Below are 17841 nucleotides of genomic sequence, written 5' to 3' on the forward strand. Positions count from 1 at the left end.
CAGACATATTTTGTACCTCAAAATGATTTTGTTAAATTTCATAAGCCTAGGGATAGTAACTATGTTTATAAAAAAAAAATACATTTGGCGATCTAGTCTCTTCCACATTCAGCTGAACTATTGGTGGATGTGTGGGACCATGTACAAATATTGTCATTTCAGTGACTATTAGAAAGACCATTATTCTTTCACTTGTGTATATATTTACCTGATTTTGGGAATTTTGTCCCCAAGAATGAATTGTAGGTTTATCATGGGGAAAAGCAAACAATTATTTGCATGGCTTTATAGTTATTGCCAAGCCCAAGATGGTGTCAACGTAGAGAAATCTTTACTTTCAGCAATCATTTTAAACAAAATGACTCTTTGCATGTTTCTTGGCAAAAAGTATGATAATGGGCATACTGATCATCGTTCTCTCGGAGTAAGTCAACTTTTAAAGAGTAATAGCATTTTTCTAACATAATTTTCTTTCATTCATTTTAGAGCTTCTTTCCTTGTCTCATGCATTGTAACATTTCCCCTTTGTAGCATGTAAACACTTGGCACTATTTTCTCACTTGGTTGAGTTCTGTGTTCTCTTGTTTTCCAGCTTGGATTATTGATCTTCAAGCAAGTTGTCTGCTGGTTTTACACATTACACAAAATGTATTGACGACTTCGTTGTGGCAGATGGCCACTTCAGTTTGTTGAAATTATGCTTGAAGCACAACCTGGCATTGTGCGCTATATGCTTGGAAGTCTCCTCCTGTACCAGACGGGAGAGTCTGCAAATCTCCAAGAAAAGCGTCCATTGCAGGAGTCAGGTCTGGGAGCCAGGTAAGTTGGCCCCCACCATAAGCCTGCTCCACAGGTGCCAAGAAATATGGTTCCTCCTAAGGTCACCACTCCTGCTGTGGCTCAACTTATTGGCGCTGCCTTGTATGAGGAGTCAATCCAATGTAGTGCCAAGCAAACTTGATGCCAGGATGTCACTTCTTTTACTCTTGCACCATTCTAATCCCACCAAACCTTTTCCCACACCACCCCTTTCCACCTTTCACTATTGCCACTCTTTTCTCCCCTCTCCCTCAAACTTGCCACAACAACTTCTTTTCTTTTGAAGGGAAGATGTAGGAAACTCCTTCCGGAATGTGCAGCAGTTGGTCAGCCATCATTCATTATTTGCGCTGAATCCTGTTTGAGAACACAAACTGCTGTTGACAAATTCTCCAGTGATGGCAAGATTTTTCCTGTACAAACAACAGGAACTGTGGATATTTGGTTGTGTTACTGTCCAAAAACAAAGTAATTGGTTCTTCAATTTATTGTGCTAAGATGAGGTCCAGAGACCCAAACGATACAGATTCCTGTTCTTATCCAAGGATTACTTCATTCGAAGATGAATCAGATGATATTTGGAAGAGTTACATCCATATTTGAGCACTACCTAAATCAGACTTAACGTCTTTTGTCCTTAACATATCCAAGTTAGTCCATTTCAACCCCTGGCATGAGAGTGGGTGAAGAATTTTTAGTTGGTACTTCCACATTTTATTCTTGCATTCTCCTTAATCTTTATCTTTGAAGGCATCTGTGACAGTATTATCACTATTACTACACTGTGTTTGTACTTGCTCAGCTGCTGATGGAGTCAAGAAAAAAACCTTTTCTCCATGATGAAAAGAAGGTTGTTGAATACATCTTTGTACCTGATGCTATTTCTGCATCTATCCTTTGTGGGCTCTTTTGAAGCTTGGCTGATGTTTTATTTCAATGTGATTGATTACACACAGGAAGCCTCTGAATTTTGCATTCAAAGAAATGATATTAAAATGCAATGTTCATTTTAGCCTTACGACACCATCTAAGGTGACAGCTTCTCTGTGACCCAACAACACTAAGATTTATCTACATTTGAATTATTGACTTGTCAGAACTGCTTATCACATCAGAGCATTAACCCCATCCAGAAAGCCCTGGCTTCAGAACTCTGGGGTTTCTCATGACTTGGAACCAAAGTCATAAACATGACACTGTTTGAATTCAAGAAATGTTTGTATGCATGTGGTTTTATTTTATTACAGAACAATGGGGATTTTTTAGCTACTCATCTTTCTACCTTGAACTTCTTGTGATCAATTGGAGTTGTCGGTATTCCCCTCCTCTAAACAGAAAAATGCTGGAAAGAGAAAGAAATAAGTAAGACAACATCTTTGGAAAGAAAATTAGTTTAACTTGCTGTTAACTCCAAGCTTAGAAAAGCCCTCTCCATCTATACTTCATTGTAAATTCCCATTTTCTGTACCGAGTTTTATAGCGGATACTGTCTTTTCCTTAGGTGTGTGGGATGTCAGCTTTGTTTTCTGCATATGTTCAACATTTTTTTAATATTGGTCTATTGCTGTTTCTTTTTTGAGATTGATGTAGTTAAGATATTCTCTACTTATCTCTGGACCAATTTCAGGATTCTTCATTTGGAAATATAACCAGATGCTGTCTTGCGTTTTGAGGTCAAGATTGTGAAATTGTGTCTTGTCTTACATTTCTGCTTTTGGCCTCCAGTTCCAACCTCTTGGCCTATTAATTGTTGCATTCTTGACAAATAAGAATATCTGTATATATGGTGCATGATTCTGTGATATTTCAAAGATTGCTTTTTCTTGCACCCATTCAGTAAGACTTATTTCTAGAGTGCTGGTGGTTTTTGAGTACTGATCTTGTGTCTTTGCCAATTCATTTTGTTGATGACATTCAATCACTTGAGCCAACTGTAATTTTATTTACTTGTTCAAGAAATGATATGGTTACTACTTTGGTTCTCAAATGGAAAGTCTTGGTCATTTGAGATCTTTCTGGTCTTTGTTGCGTTAACACTTGACAAACTTCAATTTATTTCATTTTTTTGCACGTTTAAAATATATTTTGATTGATACCCACTTTATTTTGTAAACAAGTTTTTCTTTCTCATTGAATATTATATCAAAAATAATTTATTGTATTCTTTTTGGAACCTGGCTTTGAATAAAGCGCTCCAAGTAATTTACTCAAGGAAAATAAGACCTCAGTAAATTTCATACTATTTCTTAATGATTTTGAAATATGAACAATTATGGCCAACTGTTATTCTTTCAATTCACTAACTGATGAGAGCAGTTCGTGTTCAGTTGTAGAAGACCTTTCTTTTTAACGTTCTTCAGAACTATATATTTAATGCATTGGATGTATATATTTATATTTTTGTTTTCAAATTAAGATAGCAAAGAACATTTGACTTCTTTCTTGCCCTCAATACTGTTTCTTCAAGTAGTCTTTGTCACCAAAATTTGTATCTTAACATTGTGCTTGTCCAGACAGATATAAAAGGCATCCAGTTTATAAGTCTGACCCGATGTATAAAAATGCAGAGTTAGCATTTACAAATCTCATTTCAATCCCTATAGCTTCTCCAGCTACTACATCATTTGAGCAAAGCTTTATTCTTAGTTAGTACTGACTTAGTACTTAGTTAATTGTTAGTACTGACATCTGTTTATTAAATTGAGTATCCATTCAGGTGAATGTCCCACTGGGTAGCTGTTTTTAAATGTAATGTAGTTATACCACTTGTCCTTTTTATACATTAACATTAATTGATGCAGTTAATTTTACTGATAGAAAAAGTTGATTTGTTAAAGAATTGTCGGTAAGTTTTTCTTCCATTTTGTCTTTATTGAGTCAGCAAATCTGTTTCAACAAAATTGTGTTAGTATATTATATATTTAATTGGTTAATTAGAGATTGGTGAAGAAAAGTAGCTACTGGAATACTTTTTGGTGCTCAGAAAAAAAAATGGACCTGCGTAGCTTTTGATTTTCTTTGTACTTTGCAACTCCCAAAAAAAAGACGACTTCTGGTTGCTTTTGTTGGACTTTAATCACGGAATAGTAGTAAATAGAATTTTTAGCTATGTAGTTGAGCAAGTAATGTCTAAGGGGTTACATTTTCTCCTAGGGGCAGTGGTGTCTTCAATTTCATGGGAGGGATGTGAGAAGGTGAAATAAATATCCAATTCAGAGGCTATTAGGCATGAGCATTTTAAGTAACATCTTAACCCCAGCAGTTGTGTACTTGATGACTTAACGATGTTTTGATATCTAATCAGTAAATTGAGGGAAAAGTTTGTAATTGTTTTATTTAACCTTTGGGCCAATACTTTTAACCGAATTTTCAATGTTTTTAGTGTGATTAAATAAAATCTTGGCTCTTCAGGAATCTGCTGAATACCTATGGAAATTTAAATAATCGCCTTTCATAGGGCAGTATCTGAGAGCTTCATGTTGAGTTAATGCAGAAATTTACATCAGTGCCTAGGAATTCCTTTGACATATGTAGCTGCCTTTTGGTCAAGCTAAATCAATTTTACATGATAGGTTATTTAAAATCTATTATCTATATCAAAACCTTACAGGGATGTTTACCATTATAAAAACACTGATGTAAACAGCATATGTAAGTTTTATTGTACACTTTCATTGAGAGGACTTGATAGTGTAATCGTGATAACTTTTCACAGGTTGTTTTCATTGTAGACATGATCATAAGTTATAGCAATGGTATTTTTGACTGAAGATTTGGGACTGAGATGCATGCACTCTGCTCTCTTGAATAACACTTGACACAAAACCTTTTCGTTATGAGGGCATATTTCATTTAAGATATAGAGGGTGTAATACATGGCATCAAAACATATTCAGAGGATGAGTTCTGAATATTGTGGAAAATCTGTAATTGAGAAGGAAAACTGATGTTCTTGATTAAGAATGACATTTCTCATATTTGAAGCGCAAAACAGATTCTTAGCCTTTCTGTGACATTTGCTTTTGCCTTTTACAGCAAGCACTGCCTTTGATGGTGATAAAGAATCTGAAGATGAAGAAGGACAAGATGATTGTGTTCCTTCTGAAGATTTGAAAAAGGTAATTGAAGCTTAATGTAAGATATTTAAATTTTGCACTTTGAATTTATGTTCTTCAGAATATTTAAGTTTTGTTTGTCCCTTTGGTTTTTGAAGGCAAGTTAAAATTGCAGAATTATCTACCCCAATACCCACAGTAAAGCTTCAGCTGCATTTCTGACTCTGCATAAAAATTCCTCAGGGTCATTAAGTTCTCAAGAAGTTAACCCAGATTGCCTCAGTGTGAAATTAATCCAGATTTGAAACACTAATGATACATAGGGCCATAAGGCACTATCCATTAAATAGTGCCTTATGAAGGGATAACATCTTTAATGAATAGAACAAAACATGTAGTTACTGTTGCTATTTTAAAAGTATTTTAAAAATAGTGGGTTCCAGTTAATTGGGCCTTTGGTTAGTCAGGGCAGCCACTTATTTGGGACAACTCTTCAAGAACAGAAAATAATGGATAGAAGTAGCCAGGATTTCCTTTGTTTATTTGGAACACTGGGTTGTTTAATTGGGGCAGGGGACTGTTCACAAAGTAGTTATTTTAGTCAGTGATAGTTGGCGAGAAATCAGTAGCAAGGCAGTTCTGTGTTGTTTTGCTCACTGCAGTTTCAAGCATTCAGGCTTTGAGATGCCAGAGATGACCAGGAGTGAAAATGAGACAATTTTACTACTTCAACAAATTGGGAACTATAAAGAACTTGAAGTTGTCACTATCATCTAGAACACAATAAAAATGAAGATTTGGAGAATGCAATGTTGATAGCATTATATGATGACAGTCTTATCTGCAGTAGATGTCTGCATTGATTTTGTTCACGGTCAATCAAAAGAACACTGGGTGAATTCCTCAGGCAAAACTATAAACAACTAGTGTTTTATAGTAGTGTGGTGTACTGTTAGTGTTCTGATATGTTCTATATTTCATTTTAATACATAATTTGTTAATCAGTTAAATGGTAGTATGTTTTCAATACATTTTAACTATTTCCATGAAACCGGCTAATTCTGGCAGCCACTTAATTGAGTCAAAATGTACTGGTCCTGCTGTGTCTGAATTAACTAGAATTCACAGTATGTATTGGAGAATTTGAGCAGATTTGTTAGTCTTCTACAATTTGGAGAGCCCCTGTAAATAAATGTAATTTATTTTTCCCAAAGGTTTCTATACCATTTCTGAATCCTTTTCCACTCAACAAAATTTAAAGTTGAAGAATACATGCGGTTTCCCTATTGATGTAGAAGTAATAACTCAAAAGTTTGTTTGATTTCTTCTTGCTCCTCTTCTAAATGCAATAATACATATTCAGACAAAGTACCTTGGCAGCTGATGGTCATTTTACATGTTTTTCCAAGTCATACAGCTGCTTGACTAGTATTTTTGAATCATGGTTAACTTATCTGATTTATTTTGATCTCACTTCATAATTCATTGAGGAGATAGAATTAAATTATAAGTGAGTGGAAATAGTGGCTCGTGTTTTTTTTCCTCTCTAGTCTGCATCAGTGTATTCCACTCTATACAATTCCAACCTGCTTTAGTGAGTCCAGACTCATGCTGTGTAATTATTTTGTTCAAGTCAAGAAACAGAGTTAATTTTCTCAAAGGGGCTGAATTTAATTCATATAGCACCTGTTATATCATCAGGGCATCTAATAAGTTGCTTTGATCTTATACTGGCTTTGAAATTAATCTGATTTTAAGACTTACTTCAGGGTAGAAATATATTCCTTAATGGATTGATTGAGTTTTGTGGGTTACTAGAAATTTGGGTAGAGTGGTGGAGGGTAGTTAACTCTGTGAAGTCAAATTCTGGTAGGACATGGAATAAATGGCAGGGCCTTAGGAACATGGATGTATAGAAAGATTTTAGGGTGGAAATCCATAGCTCTCTGGGAAAACTTGACCACGTGTATGGAAAGGAGAGTAAAAAAGGCATTTGGTATACTTGCTTTCAAAGGCGGAGGCATTGACTATAAGAGTTGGGACATCACATTTCAGCTGCAGAAAACATTTGTTAAATGGCACTAACAGTATGGTATACCATTCTGGTTACCTCACGGCAGGAAGGAGCAATAAAGAGAAGGCAGAAGGTGTTTACTAGGATGTTGTGAGCAATAGAAGGCTGTAGTTATATGGAGAGATTGGATATGTCAGGTTTATTTTCACTGAGTGAGTAGTGACCTTAGAAGTTTATAAAATTATGAGGGGAATAGGTTGTTATTTCCCAGGATAGTGAAATCTGGAACAAGAGAACACAGTTTAAGGTGAAAGTGGAGAAATTTCAGATTCAGTTTATTGTCATTTATAAACCACAAATACAGTGCAGTTAAAAAATGAGACAACATTCTCCGGAATTATATCACGAAAAAGCACAAAACAGACCACATAAAAAAAACCACATAACGTTTGGTAATCCCCAGTCCAGAGTCCAGAGAGGCTGCTGTGTATCGAAATCGCGCTACCATCTTAGCACTTTCCCCGGAAAGGAACTACGAACCCATCAGACAAACTTAAAGCTACAAGACATACACAAAACCACATAGTTACATATAGTTATAGTTAACATATAGTTTTAACAGTGCAGACAATACCTAAGACCACATAATTATAACACAGTTTCAACAGTGCAAAGCAATACCATAATCTGATAAAGAGCAGTCCATGCACGGTTTAAAAGAAAGTCTCAAAGTCCCGACAGCCCATCATCTCACGCAGATGGCAGAAGGAAGAAAAAAACTTCCAGCCATGAACCTCCCATGCTGCAGCTTGCCGATACAGCTCTGGGAGCTCCGACTACAGCCAACTCCGAGTCCATCTGAAAACTTCGAGCCTCCGACCAGCCCTCTGACACCGAGCACCATCTCTGCCGAGTGCTTCAACCCCGGCACCAGCCGCCAAGCAACAGGCAAAGCCGAGGATTCGGGACCTTCCTCCCGGAGATTTTTCCGATCGCACAGCAGCAGCGGCAGCAAAACAGGCATCTCAAAAGTTCCACCAGATGTTCCTCAGTGCTTCACAAGTCCGTCTCCATCAAATCAGGATTGTACACTGCCCCTACTTACAGATAACAGATATTCATTCCTGGAGTGGCCGCTGTGTGCTGTGTTGCACCGCCAAATTTAAAGATGATCTGAGGGTTAAATGGATAGGAAAGGAGGGATATGGGCATAATGTGGCCAAAAAATGAGATTAGTTCAGACAGACATCACAGCTGACATGGATATGCCATTTCTGATAGAAAATAATTGTTGTGTTTAAACTTAGCTTCATGTAATGTTCAAGATCTATATTCCCCAGATTTAAGATTTCTTCGGAGTGGTTCAAGAAGGTAGCTTACCATTAGGGGAAATAACAGATGGCAATTGTATGCTAGTCTTGCTCATGATGTCCTGCGCTCTGAATCAATAAAAAAATCACAGCAGAGGATAATATGTTGAATTATAAATATTTATCATCAATGCAGAAGGTACCTGGTGTTACAATGTATCAATAAATTATATCAAATTAGAATGTTTAATTGCTATGCTGCTTTCTGGATAGTAAAATGTTTTAACTGGATAATGATATTGGATTCTTCTTGTTTAGGAAATAATGGTGGGTTCAGAGTATCAAGCTGAAATTCCATCAACTCTTTGTAAATATAAAGATGGAGATAAAGGTGAGGAATGTCTTTTATGGATTATATATTATAAAATATTCAGGGGGATCAAATGACTTTTCTCCAGGTGATCCCAAATAAATTAGTATATTTTTCTATAATCGCTATGATTTTGAATCCAAGGAGCTGCATGAATTAAGTGCGTTGGAATAATGTCAGCTTTGCGAATCTACAGATATAATTGGCAGGGTTGGTTTGGATTTTGAAAGAAAAGTCATAGTCACAGAGTACTACAACACAGAAATAGGGCTTTCAGCCCATCTCATCCATGCCAGCATGGCCTTCCACCTAGTCCTATTTACCTGCACTACCTCCATACCTCGCCCATCCACGTACCTATTCAAAATTCACTTCAGTGTTACAGTTGGACTTGAGTCTACAATGTGTACTGGAGGTTATTTCCACATGCATCATCGTCTGGGTAAAGAAGTTCACCTTTAGCTTCCCCTTAAGTATTTTACCTTTTGCCCAAAATCAATGTCCTCTAGCTATAGTCTCCTCCAGACTGAGAGGAAAAAGCTGTACTCCCATAATTTAGTATTCATTTATATGATCTCGCCTCATTTTCCTGTGCTTCAGTGAATTAACCTTTCCCTATAACTCAGGTCCTCAAGTCTTGCCAACATCTTTGATAATTTTCTCTGCGTTCTTTCAACTTCAATGATATCTTTTCTGTGACCAGAACTGTACTCAATACTCCAGATTTGGCCTCAACAACGTCTGATACAACTTTAACATAATATTCCATGATCTAATTTATGAAAGCCAGTGTGCTGAAAGCTCTTTTTGTAACCCTGTCTACTTGTGATGCCACTTTCACAGTATTGCAGATCTGTATTCCCTGATCCCTTTGTTCTATGACACAGTTCAGTGCCCTGTCATGTACTGTGTAAGTCTTAACCTAGTTGGTCTTTCCAAAGTGCAGTTCCTTACCCTTGAATGCATTAAATTCTTTCAGCCATTTTTCAGCCCATTTTCCCCAGCTAGTCCAGATCACTTTGCAAGCTTTGGTAGCCTTTCTTGCTGTCCACTACACTCCCACTCTTGGTGTCACCTACAGTTTTGCTGATCCTGTTTACATTATCATCTAAGTCTTTCATATAGATAGTAAAGTACAATGGAAACAGCTTCAATCCTGGCAGCACACAGCCATGTGCCTCCAGTCAGAGAGACAGCTGTCTACTGCCACTCCTGGCTACTCCGGCTAAGCCAACTTTGAATCCAATTCACTCGGATAAGATGGCAGTGCAGCCAGATGCAATGGCCTCTGGGGGCCAACCAAAGGTGATATTGTCTTTGTTGAAAGAATTTTTTTATGTTTGCAAGACCTTTCTGCACCCTAAGAACTTAGTACTACAGAGATTGTTGGCAGTGAAACTGAAGGAGCTGAACTTGGTGCGGATCATGATGTTGCCTGGATCAGAGAGGTGTCGGAGTGGGTGCTCGAAGAAGTTGTATGGTCTTAGTTGTTTTTCTTGTGATCACTTGACCCTGATGGACATTGATCATCTGGAAGGCTGCGAGTCCAGTTCTCTGATTTATTGGCGAACTGCAGGGGAGCTGCGTGGCCCCAGCTGAAGCAAGGACTAGGCCTCAAGCTGCAGTGTTGCCTGTTTGCAGCGGCTCAGAAGAGAGGCATCAGAGCCAGTGTGCTCCACTGGAGTGCTGGAGGCGAGATAGTGTGTCATTGCTACCCTCCAATGTTCACTTGGCAGAAAACAAGATGTATTGTGTTCAACTGCAGACTACTGCAACACTCATAGACTCAGGGACTTGGACTGTATTTTATGTGACTGTATTTCACTGCTGTCTTATATGTGCTATGTACGCTTAGTACTGTATATGACTGTGTTTTACACCTTGGTCCTGCTGTTTTGTTTGACTGTATTCGTGGGTGTTCATGTATGGTCGAATAACAATTAAACTTGAACTTCATCCTGAATGGCAAGTGACCTAACCTCCTTAGAAAGACCATTGTCAAAGTCCTCCTTATGCAGAATTTCGACAAAGACCTTGCTGAGGTCCATATAGACAACATACACCTGCTTTTTTTCGTCAGCATTTTTGGTAACCTTAAAAGCTCATAAGATTTTTAGACATGACCTGCCATGCACAAAACCATGTTGGTTATTCCTAATCAAGCCCTATGTATCCAAGTACTTAAATGTCCTGGCTCTTATAATACCTGCCAACGATTAACCCATAACTGACCTCAGGCTCATCAGCCTGTAATTTTCCATCTTGTTCTTAAACCCTTAAATAAAAGAACATTAGCTATCCTCCAGTCCTTCAGCACCTCCCCAGTGGTAAAAGGCATTTCAGATATCTCTGCCAGAGCCCCTGTGATTTCTGCACTAGCCTTTCACAAATTCTGTGGGGACACAAGGACCTGGGGTTTTATCTACTGTATTTCACATCAAGACAGCAAATACCTCCTCTTTTGTAATCTCAGTACTGTCAAGATTGTTTAATGTTATTTTCCATAAACAAATGTAAGGAAAATGAAATAATTGTTACTCCAGATATGGTGAGGCACAAAAAAAAAACACAGAAGGTAAAGAAAACAATCATAATACTAAAAAACACACACAAATATACAATTGCAAGAAAAGAATTTGTGATCCCTTTGGAATTACCTGGGTTTCTGCATTAATTATTCATAAAATGTGGTCTGATCTTCATCTAAAATCAATAATAGACAAACATAATCTGCCTGAACTATAACACAAATAATTGTACTTTTCATGTCTGTATTGAACACTTTGTTTAATCATTTACAGTCTAGGCTGGAAAAAGTATGTGAACCGTAGTATTTTGTAACTGCTTGAACCTCTTTTTAGTAGCAGTAATCTCCATCAAACATTTCCTGTAGCTGCTGATCAGACTTGCACAACGGTGAGGAGGAATTTTAGACCATTCCTTCATATAAAACTCTCTCAGTTCATCAATATTTCTGGGATACCTTGCATGAACAGCCTGCAAATCATGCCACAGCATCTCAATTGGGGCTAAGGTCGAGACTTGGCCTTTCCAAAACCCTGAGGCAGCAAAGCAGCCCCAAACCATGTTGCTCCTTCTACCATGCATCACTGCATGGTATGGAAAGTGTATCTTCCTTAATCACAGGACTCTGCAGAGAGTAATGCGGACAGCCCAATGCATTTGAGGTTGTGAACTTCCCATGACTCAGGACGTTTACAAATGTGTAAAAAAAAAGGCCCGTAGGATCATTGGGGACCCAAGTCATCCTAACCACAATTTATTCCAGTTGCTACCATCTGGGAAGTGGTACTGCAGCATAAAAGCCAGGACCAACAGGCTGCAGGACAGCTTCTTACACCAGGCCATCAGACTGATGAACTCACGCTGATTTGAGTGTACTCAGTATTACATTGACTTTTCTATTTTTATAAATTACTGTGATTGCACATGGCACATTTAGATGGAGACATAACACAGATTTTTACTCATCTTATATGTGAAGGATGTAAGAAATAAAGTAAATTCAAAATTCAGTTGGGATGAGGTTTTGGTGTTGGTGTGCATTGCCCTTATTCCTCCAAACATAGTGGTGTGCATTTCTGCCAGAAAGTTCAACATTTGTTTCGTCTGTCCACAGAACATTGCCCAGAAGTGTTGTGAAACATCCAGGTGGTCTTTTGCAAACTTGAGATGTGCAGCAATGTTTTTATGGAGAGCATTGGTTTCCTCTGAGATGTCCTTCCATGATCACCAATCTTGTTCAATATTTTTCTTATAGTAGACGCATGAACAGAGACTTTAGCAAGTTCTGGAGATTTCTGCAGGTCTTTTGTTGTTATCCTTGGGTTCTTTTTCACCACCTTCAGCATTGCACATTGTGCTCTTGGTGTGATCTTTGTAGGATGCCCACTCCTGGGGAGAGTAGCAACAGTACTGTTTCTCCATTTGGAGATAGTTTCTCTTTCTGTGGACTGATGAACACTCAGGTCTTTAGAAATGCTTTTGTAGCCTTTTCTGGCTTCATGCATCTCTACACTCCTCCCCCTAAGGTCCTCTGAAAGTTATTCAAGGCATGGTGTACGTAAACAGATCTTTCTTGAGAAGAGTAGACTATATCAATAACCTGACTTTGACTTTTTTATAGGGCAGGGCACCTCTACAACCCACACCTCCATCTCATCTTGTGGATTGGAACATCTGACTCCAAATAGCTTTTATAGAAGGCATTACCCCAGAGGTTCACATACATTTTTGAACCTAGACTGTGTGTGTTTTAATGGTATTGATGAGAAAAAGTACAATTGCCTGTGTGTTATTATTTTAGGCAAATTGTGCTTGTCTATTATTGTGACTTAGATGAAAATCAATCCACATTTTATGAGTAATTAATGCAGAAAACCAGGAAATTGCAAAGGGTTCACAAACTTTTTCATGCAACTGTAAATAGTTAAGATAGCTTAAATACAGTACATTGATTTTATGCCCATAAAGTGACACTAGGCTATAGATAAGGTGACTGACAGGAAATAATAAAGTTGTGGTGTTAGTGGGACTCGCTACTCACTACTCTTTTGCCTCAGTTTAGTAGTCTCTGTGCCAGTCTCCCAAGTAAATATAGTTACAAAACATCCATTTAAGATCTTCCCCATTTCTTTCGGCTCCATGCGTAGATGACCACACTGATATTCAAGAGGACCAGTTTTGTCCCTTGCTGTGCTTTTGCTCTTTAATATACCTTTAGAAGCCCTTGGGATTCTCTCTCACATTGTCAGAGCAACCTCATATCCTCTTTTTGCCCTTCTGAACTTTCCTTTTAGTGTTCTCTTGCATTTCTCAAGCACTGCTTTTGATTCTGATTGCCTATATCTGATATGCGCTTCCTTTTTCTTTGCCAGAACCTCAATGACTTGATAACCAAGGTTACCTCAGCCTGTAAGCCTTACCTTTATTCGAACAGAGGAACATAATAGATTCTTACTCCTAATATTTCACTTGTATGCCCTGTCACTTACTAAATATATCTTTGCTGGAAAGCAACCTATCCCATCCATGTCTGCTAGATCCCTTCTAATGCCAGCAAAATGGGCTTTTATCAGATTTAGAATTTTACCCTTGGGACTAGTCATATTCTTCTGCATAATTATCTTGAAACTAATGAAATTATGATTTCTTGATCCCAACTATTCTCCAATAAACCACAAGATATTTATCACCTATCCTATGTCATTCCCTAAGAGAAGTTACTATATCATGCTCTCTCTAGTTGGGGCTTCTACATATTTGACAAGCTCTCTCCCATCCAGTCCTTTTACAGTGTGGGTCTCCCAGCCAATATGTTAAAAATTACAATCACCAACTATCACAACCATATTTCCTGCAGCTTTGTTATCTCTGCAGATTTGCTCCTTTGAATGACTGTAGTAGATCTATCATACAGTCCCATTAATGTGGTCATTTGTTTTTTATTTCTCAGTTCTACGCATATTGTCATAGTAGACAAACTGTCCAATATGTTCTCTTGAGCAATGCTGTGATATTCTCCCTCATGAGTAATCCATATACATCTGTTAGTTTTACATGGAAGAATAGAAAAATGGGTTGTATTGACTGTGGTGTATTTAGACTTCGGTTTACTCTGAAGAGGATACTAATCAGAATTTGACCATATGAAATTAGGGCAAATGCAGATTGTAATGGTCTGGTTTCCATAACTAAGGAAGGATAAGGCTGTGATAGACTTACTGTAGCAAAGATTTGGCCAAACGCTAGGTTCTTGAAGTGGCAGGTTACCTTGAGATGACTGGGTCTATATTTCCTACAGTTTAGAGGAAAGAGTGATGAGTCTCATTCAGCATGCCAGGTTATATGACTGGATGATGTACACTGTTTGGGATGTTTAGAATCAGTATTTGTTATCTAAATTTGGTCACTCAGGATGGAAATGAAAAGAATTTCTTTATTTAAAAAAAACTAGAAGATATTTACAGTCATCCAACTGAATTGCTGAATATTAAAGGTGGAGTGCAACAGGTTTATGTTCTTTATGGGAATCAAAGAATAAAGAGGTAGTGCAGGAAATTGATGCCAAGCTAAAAGATTGACCATGACCTGATTAAACTGTAAAACAGATGGCTGCTATTTTTAATATTTCCAAAGCAAGGGACTTCCTAATTTCTTCAGAGCTCGATGTCCACTTCGCCCACTTTCACTGTGACCACCACTTTTAGTTTGGCTTGGTCAACTTTTGTTGCAGACTCTCAGGTCCAGAAGATTTGCCTGCTTTCTGGTCCCTTTATTACTTCATAGCCTTACTAGTTGTTTTTAACTTCCTCATTTATTGGGCCATTGATTCACTGCTATGTATGGAAGCAAAAGCATAAAATATTTGGTGTGATAGCCCAGATTTTAACTTACTCTATTTCACAATTTCCCCAAAGTAAATCTCTCCAACATTTAACTTCATTAAAACTCAAAGAAATATGTTTGTTATATTTTTGCCAGTTCATTCTCATGGCCAGTTTTACCTTTCTCATCAGTTTTCTCATCATTGCATTTTAAAAATCTGCACAAAGCTCAGGGAAATTACTCAACTTACAATAATATGAGCTCAGTCTTTTAATTTATTATTCAGTTTTCTTAGCTTTGGGCAAAACACTTTCCCCATGGATTTTTTTTCCAGATATTTTTATATGTAACACCTTGTGACTTAATGTATGTAATCGGTTTTAAGACTATATTTGAATGTCATTGTTAATGTGAAATTAAGAGATTCATGATCAATTTTCTTTTTAATTTCAGAAGATCTGAGATATTCAAATTTAAAAACTGCTCTCACTAATGTTTTTTTGTGTGTTCCTTATTTTTCCATGTAGTTGATTCTATTTTCTGATTGTCGGAACTTAGAGAAATCTTGACAGTTGTGGTTATGCCATTCCTATTTTTTCAATCCACAATTGCTCAAAGAGCCAGTTGATATGCCTTATTCAACTTCAAAACTTGTTCTTTTGAAATCATAATAATTATCTGTGATCTCTGTCTTGCTATGGATGCATCTTACAATGACTGAAACTGACTTTAATCTTGAGCTTTTAGCATTTTTCTGTGTTTGAACAATTTTTCTTGATGCATTTTAATAGTAAAAGTCTCAGTCCATTGCAGACACAATCTTTTTAACCTTCTCTGTCAGTACACTGCTCTGTAAGCTTATGATTACTTCTGTTCTACATGTCCTTGATCTTCACAGCATAACTCCATTCTTAGGTCTGCCAATGTCATTTCCCTTTCTTGAACTCTTCTCTAACTATGTAGAGATATTCTTAATCCTGGCACCATATGGGTGATGCATAACCTTTAAATACTTTTGGTAGTTGTTGATTACATTTTCTTACCCATTAACTCTCCTTCAGCATTTCCTGTTCTGCTCTCTTGAAAAATCCTTTTGAAGATGAGGATGTCATATGTGGGTTTTTTTTCATTTGTCATGCAAAAAGAAAATATTTATTGCTTGCTGGTAAAAATATTAGATGAAGTTCCTGCAACACTGTATTCTCATTCTCATTTTTGAGTGAAATGTAGTCATATATCCTCCCTCCCCATCTTTGACCACTGATCAAATTTACATATTGTTACTTAACAAAGCAAGTGTGATTGCTTCCGGGATCAAGTGCAATTATAACTATTCCCTTTCCTGATTTATCCCAATGTTCAAAGCTCCAACTGGGTTCACTGCTGATGTAATTGTTTGAAACCTCGCTGGTCTCAACTTAAGCAGTTATAATACATAATCTGGTCTGCCATCTGTAACAAGTCTTTTGTTTCTAGGATTTCAATTATTTATTTTTAAAATTAGTTTATCCACTAAAAATTTATTATAAATGTATTAAGACATTAGATTTTGGTATGTGTTTAGTCATGGAGTCAAGAATACTGTAGGACAGAAGCAGGTCCTTCACCCCACCCAGTCCAGACTGACTCAGTATCCTGCCTCATCCCATCTACCTATATTTGGTCCATATTCCTTCAAACCTCTCTCCTCCAGCTTCTCAAGTATCACAATTGATCCTGCATCTACCACTTACACCACGACCACAAGAGATAGGAGTAGAATTCGGTTATTTGGCGCATTGATTCTGCTCCACCATTTCATCATGACTGATGCATTTTCCTTCTCAATGCCATTTTCCTGCCTTCTCCCTGTAAACTTCCACGCCCCGACTATTCAAAAACATATCAACTTCACCTTAAATACCTGGCTATATGATCCTCCCTCATTTTTCTGTATTCGAGCATAGGCCCAGAGCCATCGAACGCTCCTTATACGATAACTATTTCATTCTCGGAATCATTTTTGTGAACCACCTCTGAATGCTCTCCAAATCAGCATATCCTTTCTTTGAAAGAATCCTCTTAGATAAGAATCTACTAATTCTTGAAAGATCATTACCAATGCCTTCATAATTTCTCCTGCTACCTCTTTCAGAACCCTAGGGTGTAGTTTATCTGCCTTTCTTATCTTACCTACCTTTCTAACCACCTTCTTCTCAGTAATAGCAATTGCACTCATTTCTGCTCCCTGACATTCTCATACTTCCAGCATACTGTTAGTGTCTTTCATAGAAAAGGCAGATTATATTACTATCTCCAGTGGCTTTTTCCAGTGGTCCGATATCTGCTCTCACTTTAATATTACTCTTTATATATCTGAAAAAAGCTTTTGTATCCTCTCTGATATTATTGGCTAATTTGCCTTCATATTTCAACTTCTCCCTCTTGGCTTTTTTTTTAGTTGCCTTCTGTTGGTTTTTAAAAGTTTCCCAATCCTCTAACTTACCACTAATTTTTGCTCTATTATATTCCCTCTCTGTGCCTTTTGTGTTGGCTTTGATTTCCCTTGTCAGCCATGCTTGTCTCATTCTGCCTTTAGAATACTACTTCTTTGGGATCTATCTATCCTGCACCTTCCTTATTTCTTTAGGAAAGTACAGCTATTGCTGTTCTGCAGTCATCTCTGCTAGTGTCCTTTTTTTAATCAACTTTGGCCTGCTACTCTCTTATCCCTGTATAATTCCCTTTACTCCACTGTAATATATCCAAAATTTAACTTCTCCCTCTCAAATTGCAGAGTGAATTCTATCATATTATGATCACTCACCTAAGGTTTCCTTTACCTTAAGCTCCCTAATCAAATCCAGTTTATTACACAACACCCAATCCAGAATAGCTGAGTGGGCTGAACCACAAACTGCTCTAAAAAGCCAATTCGCAGGCATT

At 37.4% G+C, this 17841-nt stretch overlaps 1 protein-coding gene across 5 annotated transcripts in view; it reads left to right on the plus strand.

Annotated features, from left to right (window-relative positions):
* The window catches only part of LOC132404837 (mesoderm induction early response protein 3-like), a 52040-nt gene that overhangs the window by 13144 nt on the left and 21055 nt on the right, over nt 1-17841 (plus strand). For all 5 annotated transcript variants that reach the window (XM_059989376.1, XM_059989378.1, XM_059989379.1 and 2 more), the window contains 2 exons: nt 4855-4937; nt 8517-8589. In XM_059989376.1, coding sequence (XP_059845359.1) covers nt 4855-4937; nt 8517-8589 — 156 coding nt within the window. The remainder of the gene's footprint in view (nt 1-4854; nt 4938-8516; nt 8590-17841) is intronic.

Source organism: Hypanus sabinus, chromosome 14 (assembly GCF_030144855.1).
Source record: "Hypanus sabinus isolate sHypSab1 chromosome 14, sHypSab1.hap1, whole genome shotgun sequence".
NCBI classification, from domain to species: domain Eukaryota; kingdom Metazoa; phylum Chordata; class Chondrichthyes; order Myliobatiformes; family Dasyatidae; genus Hypanus; species Hypanus sabinus.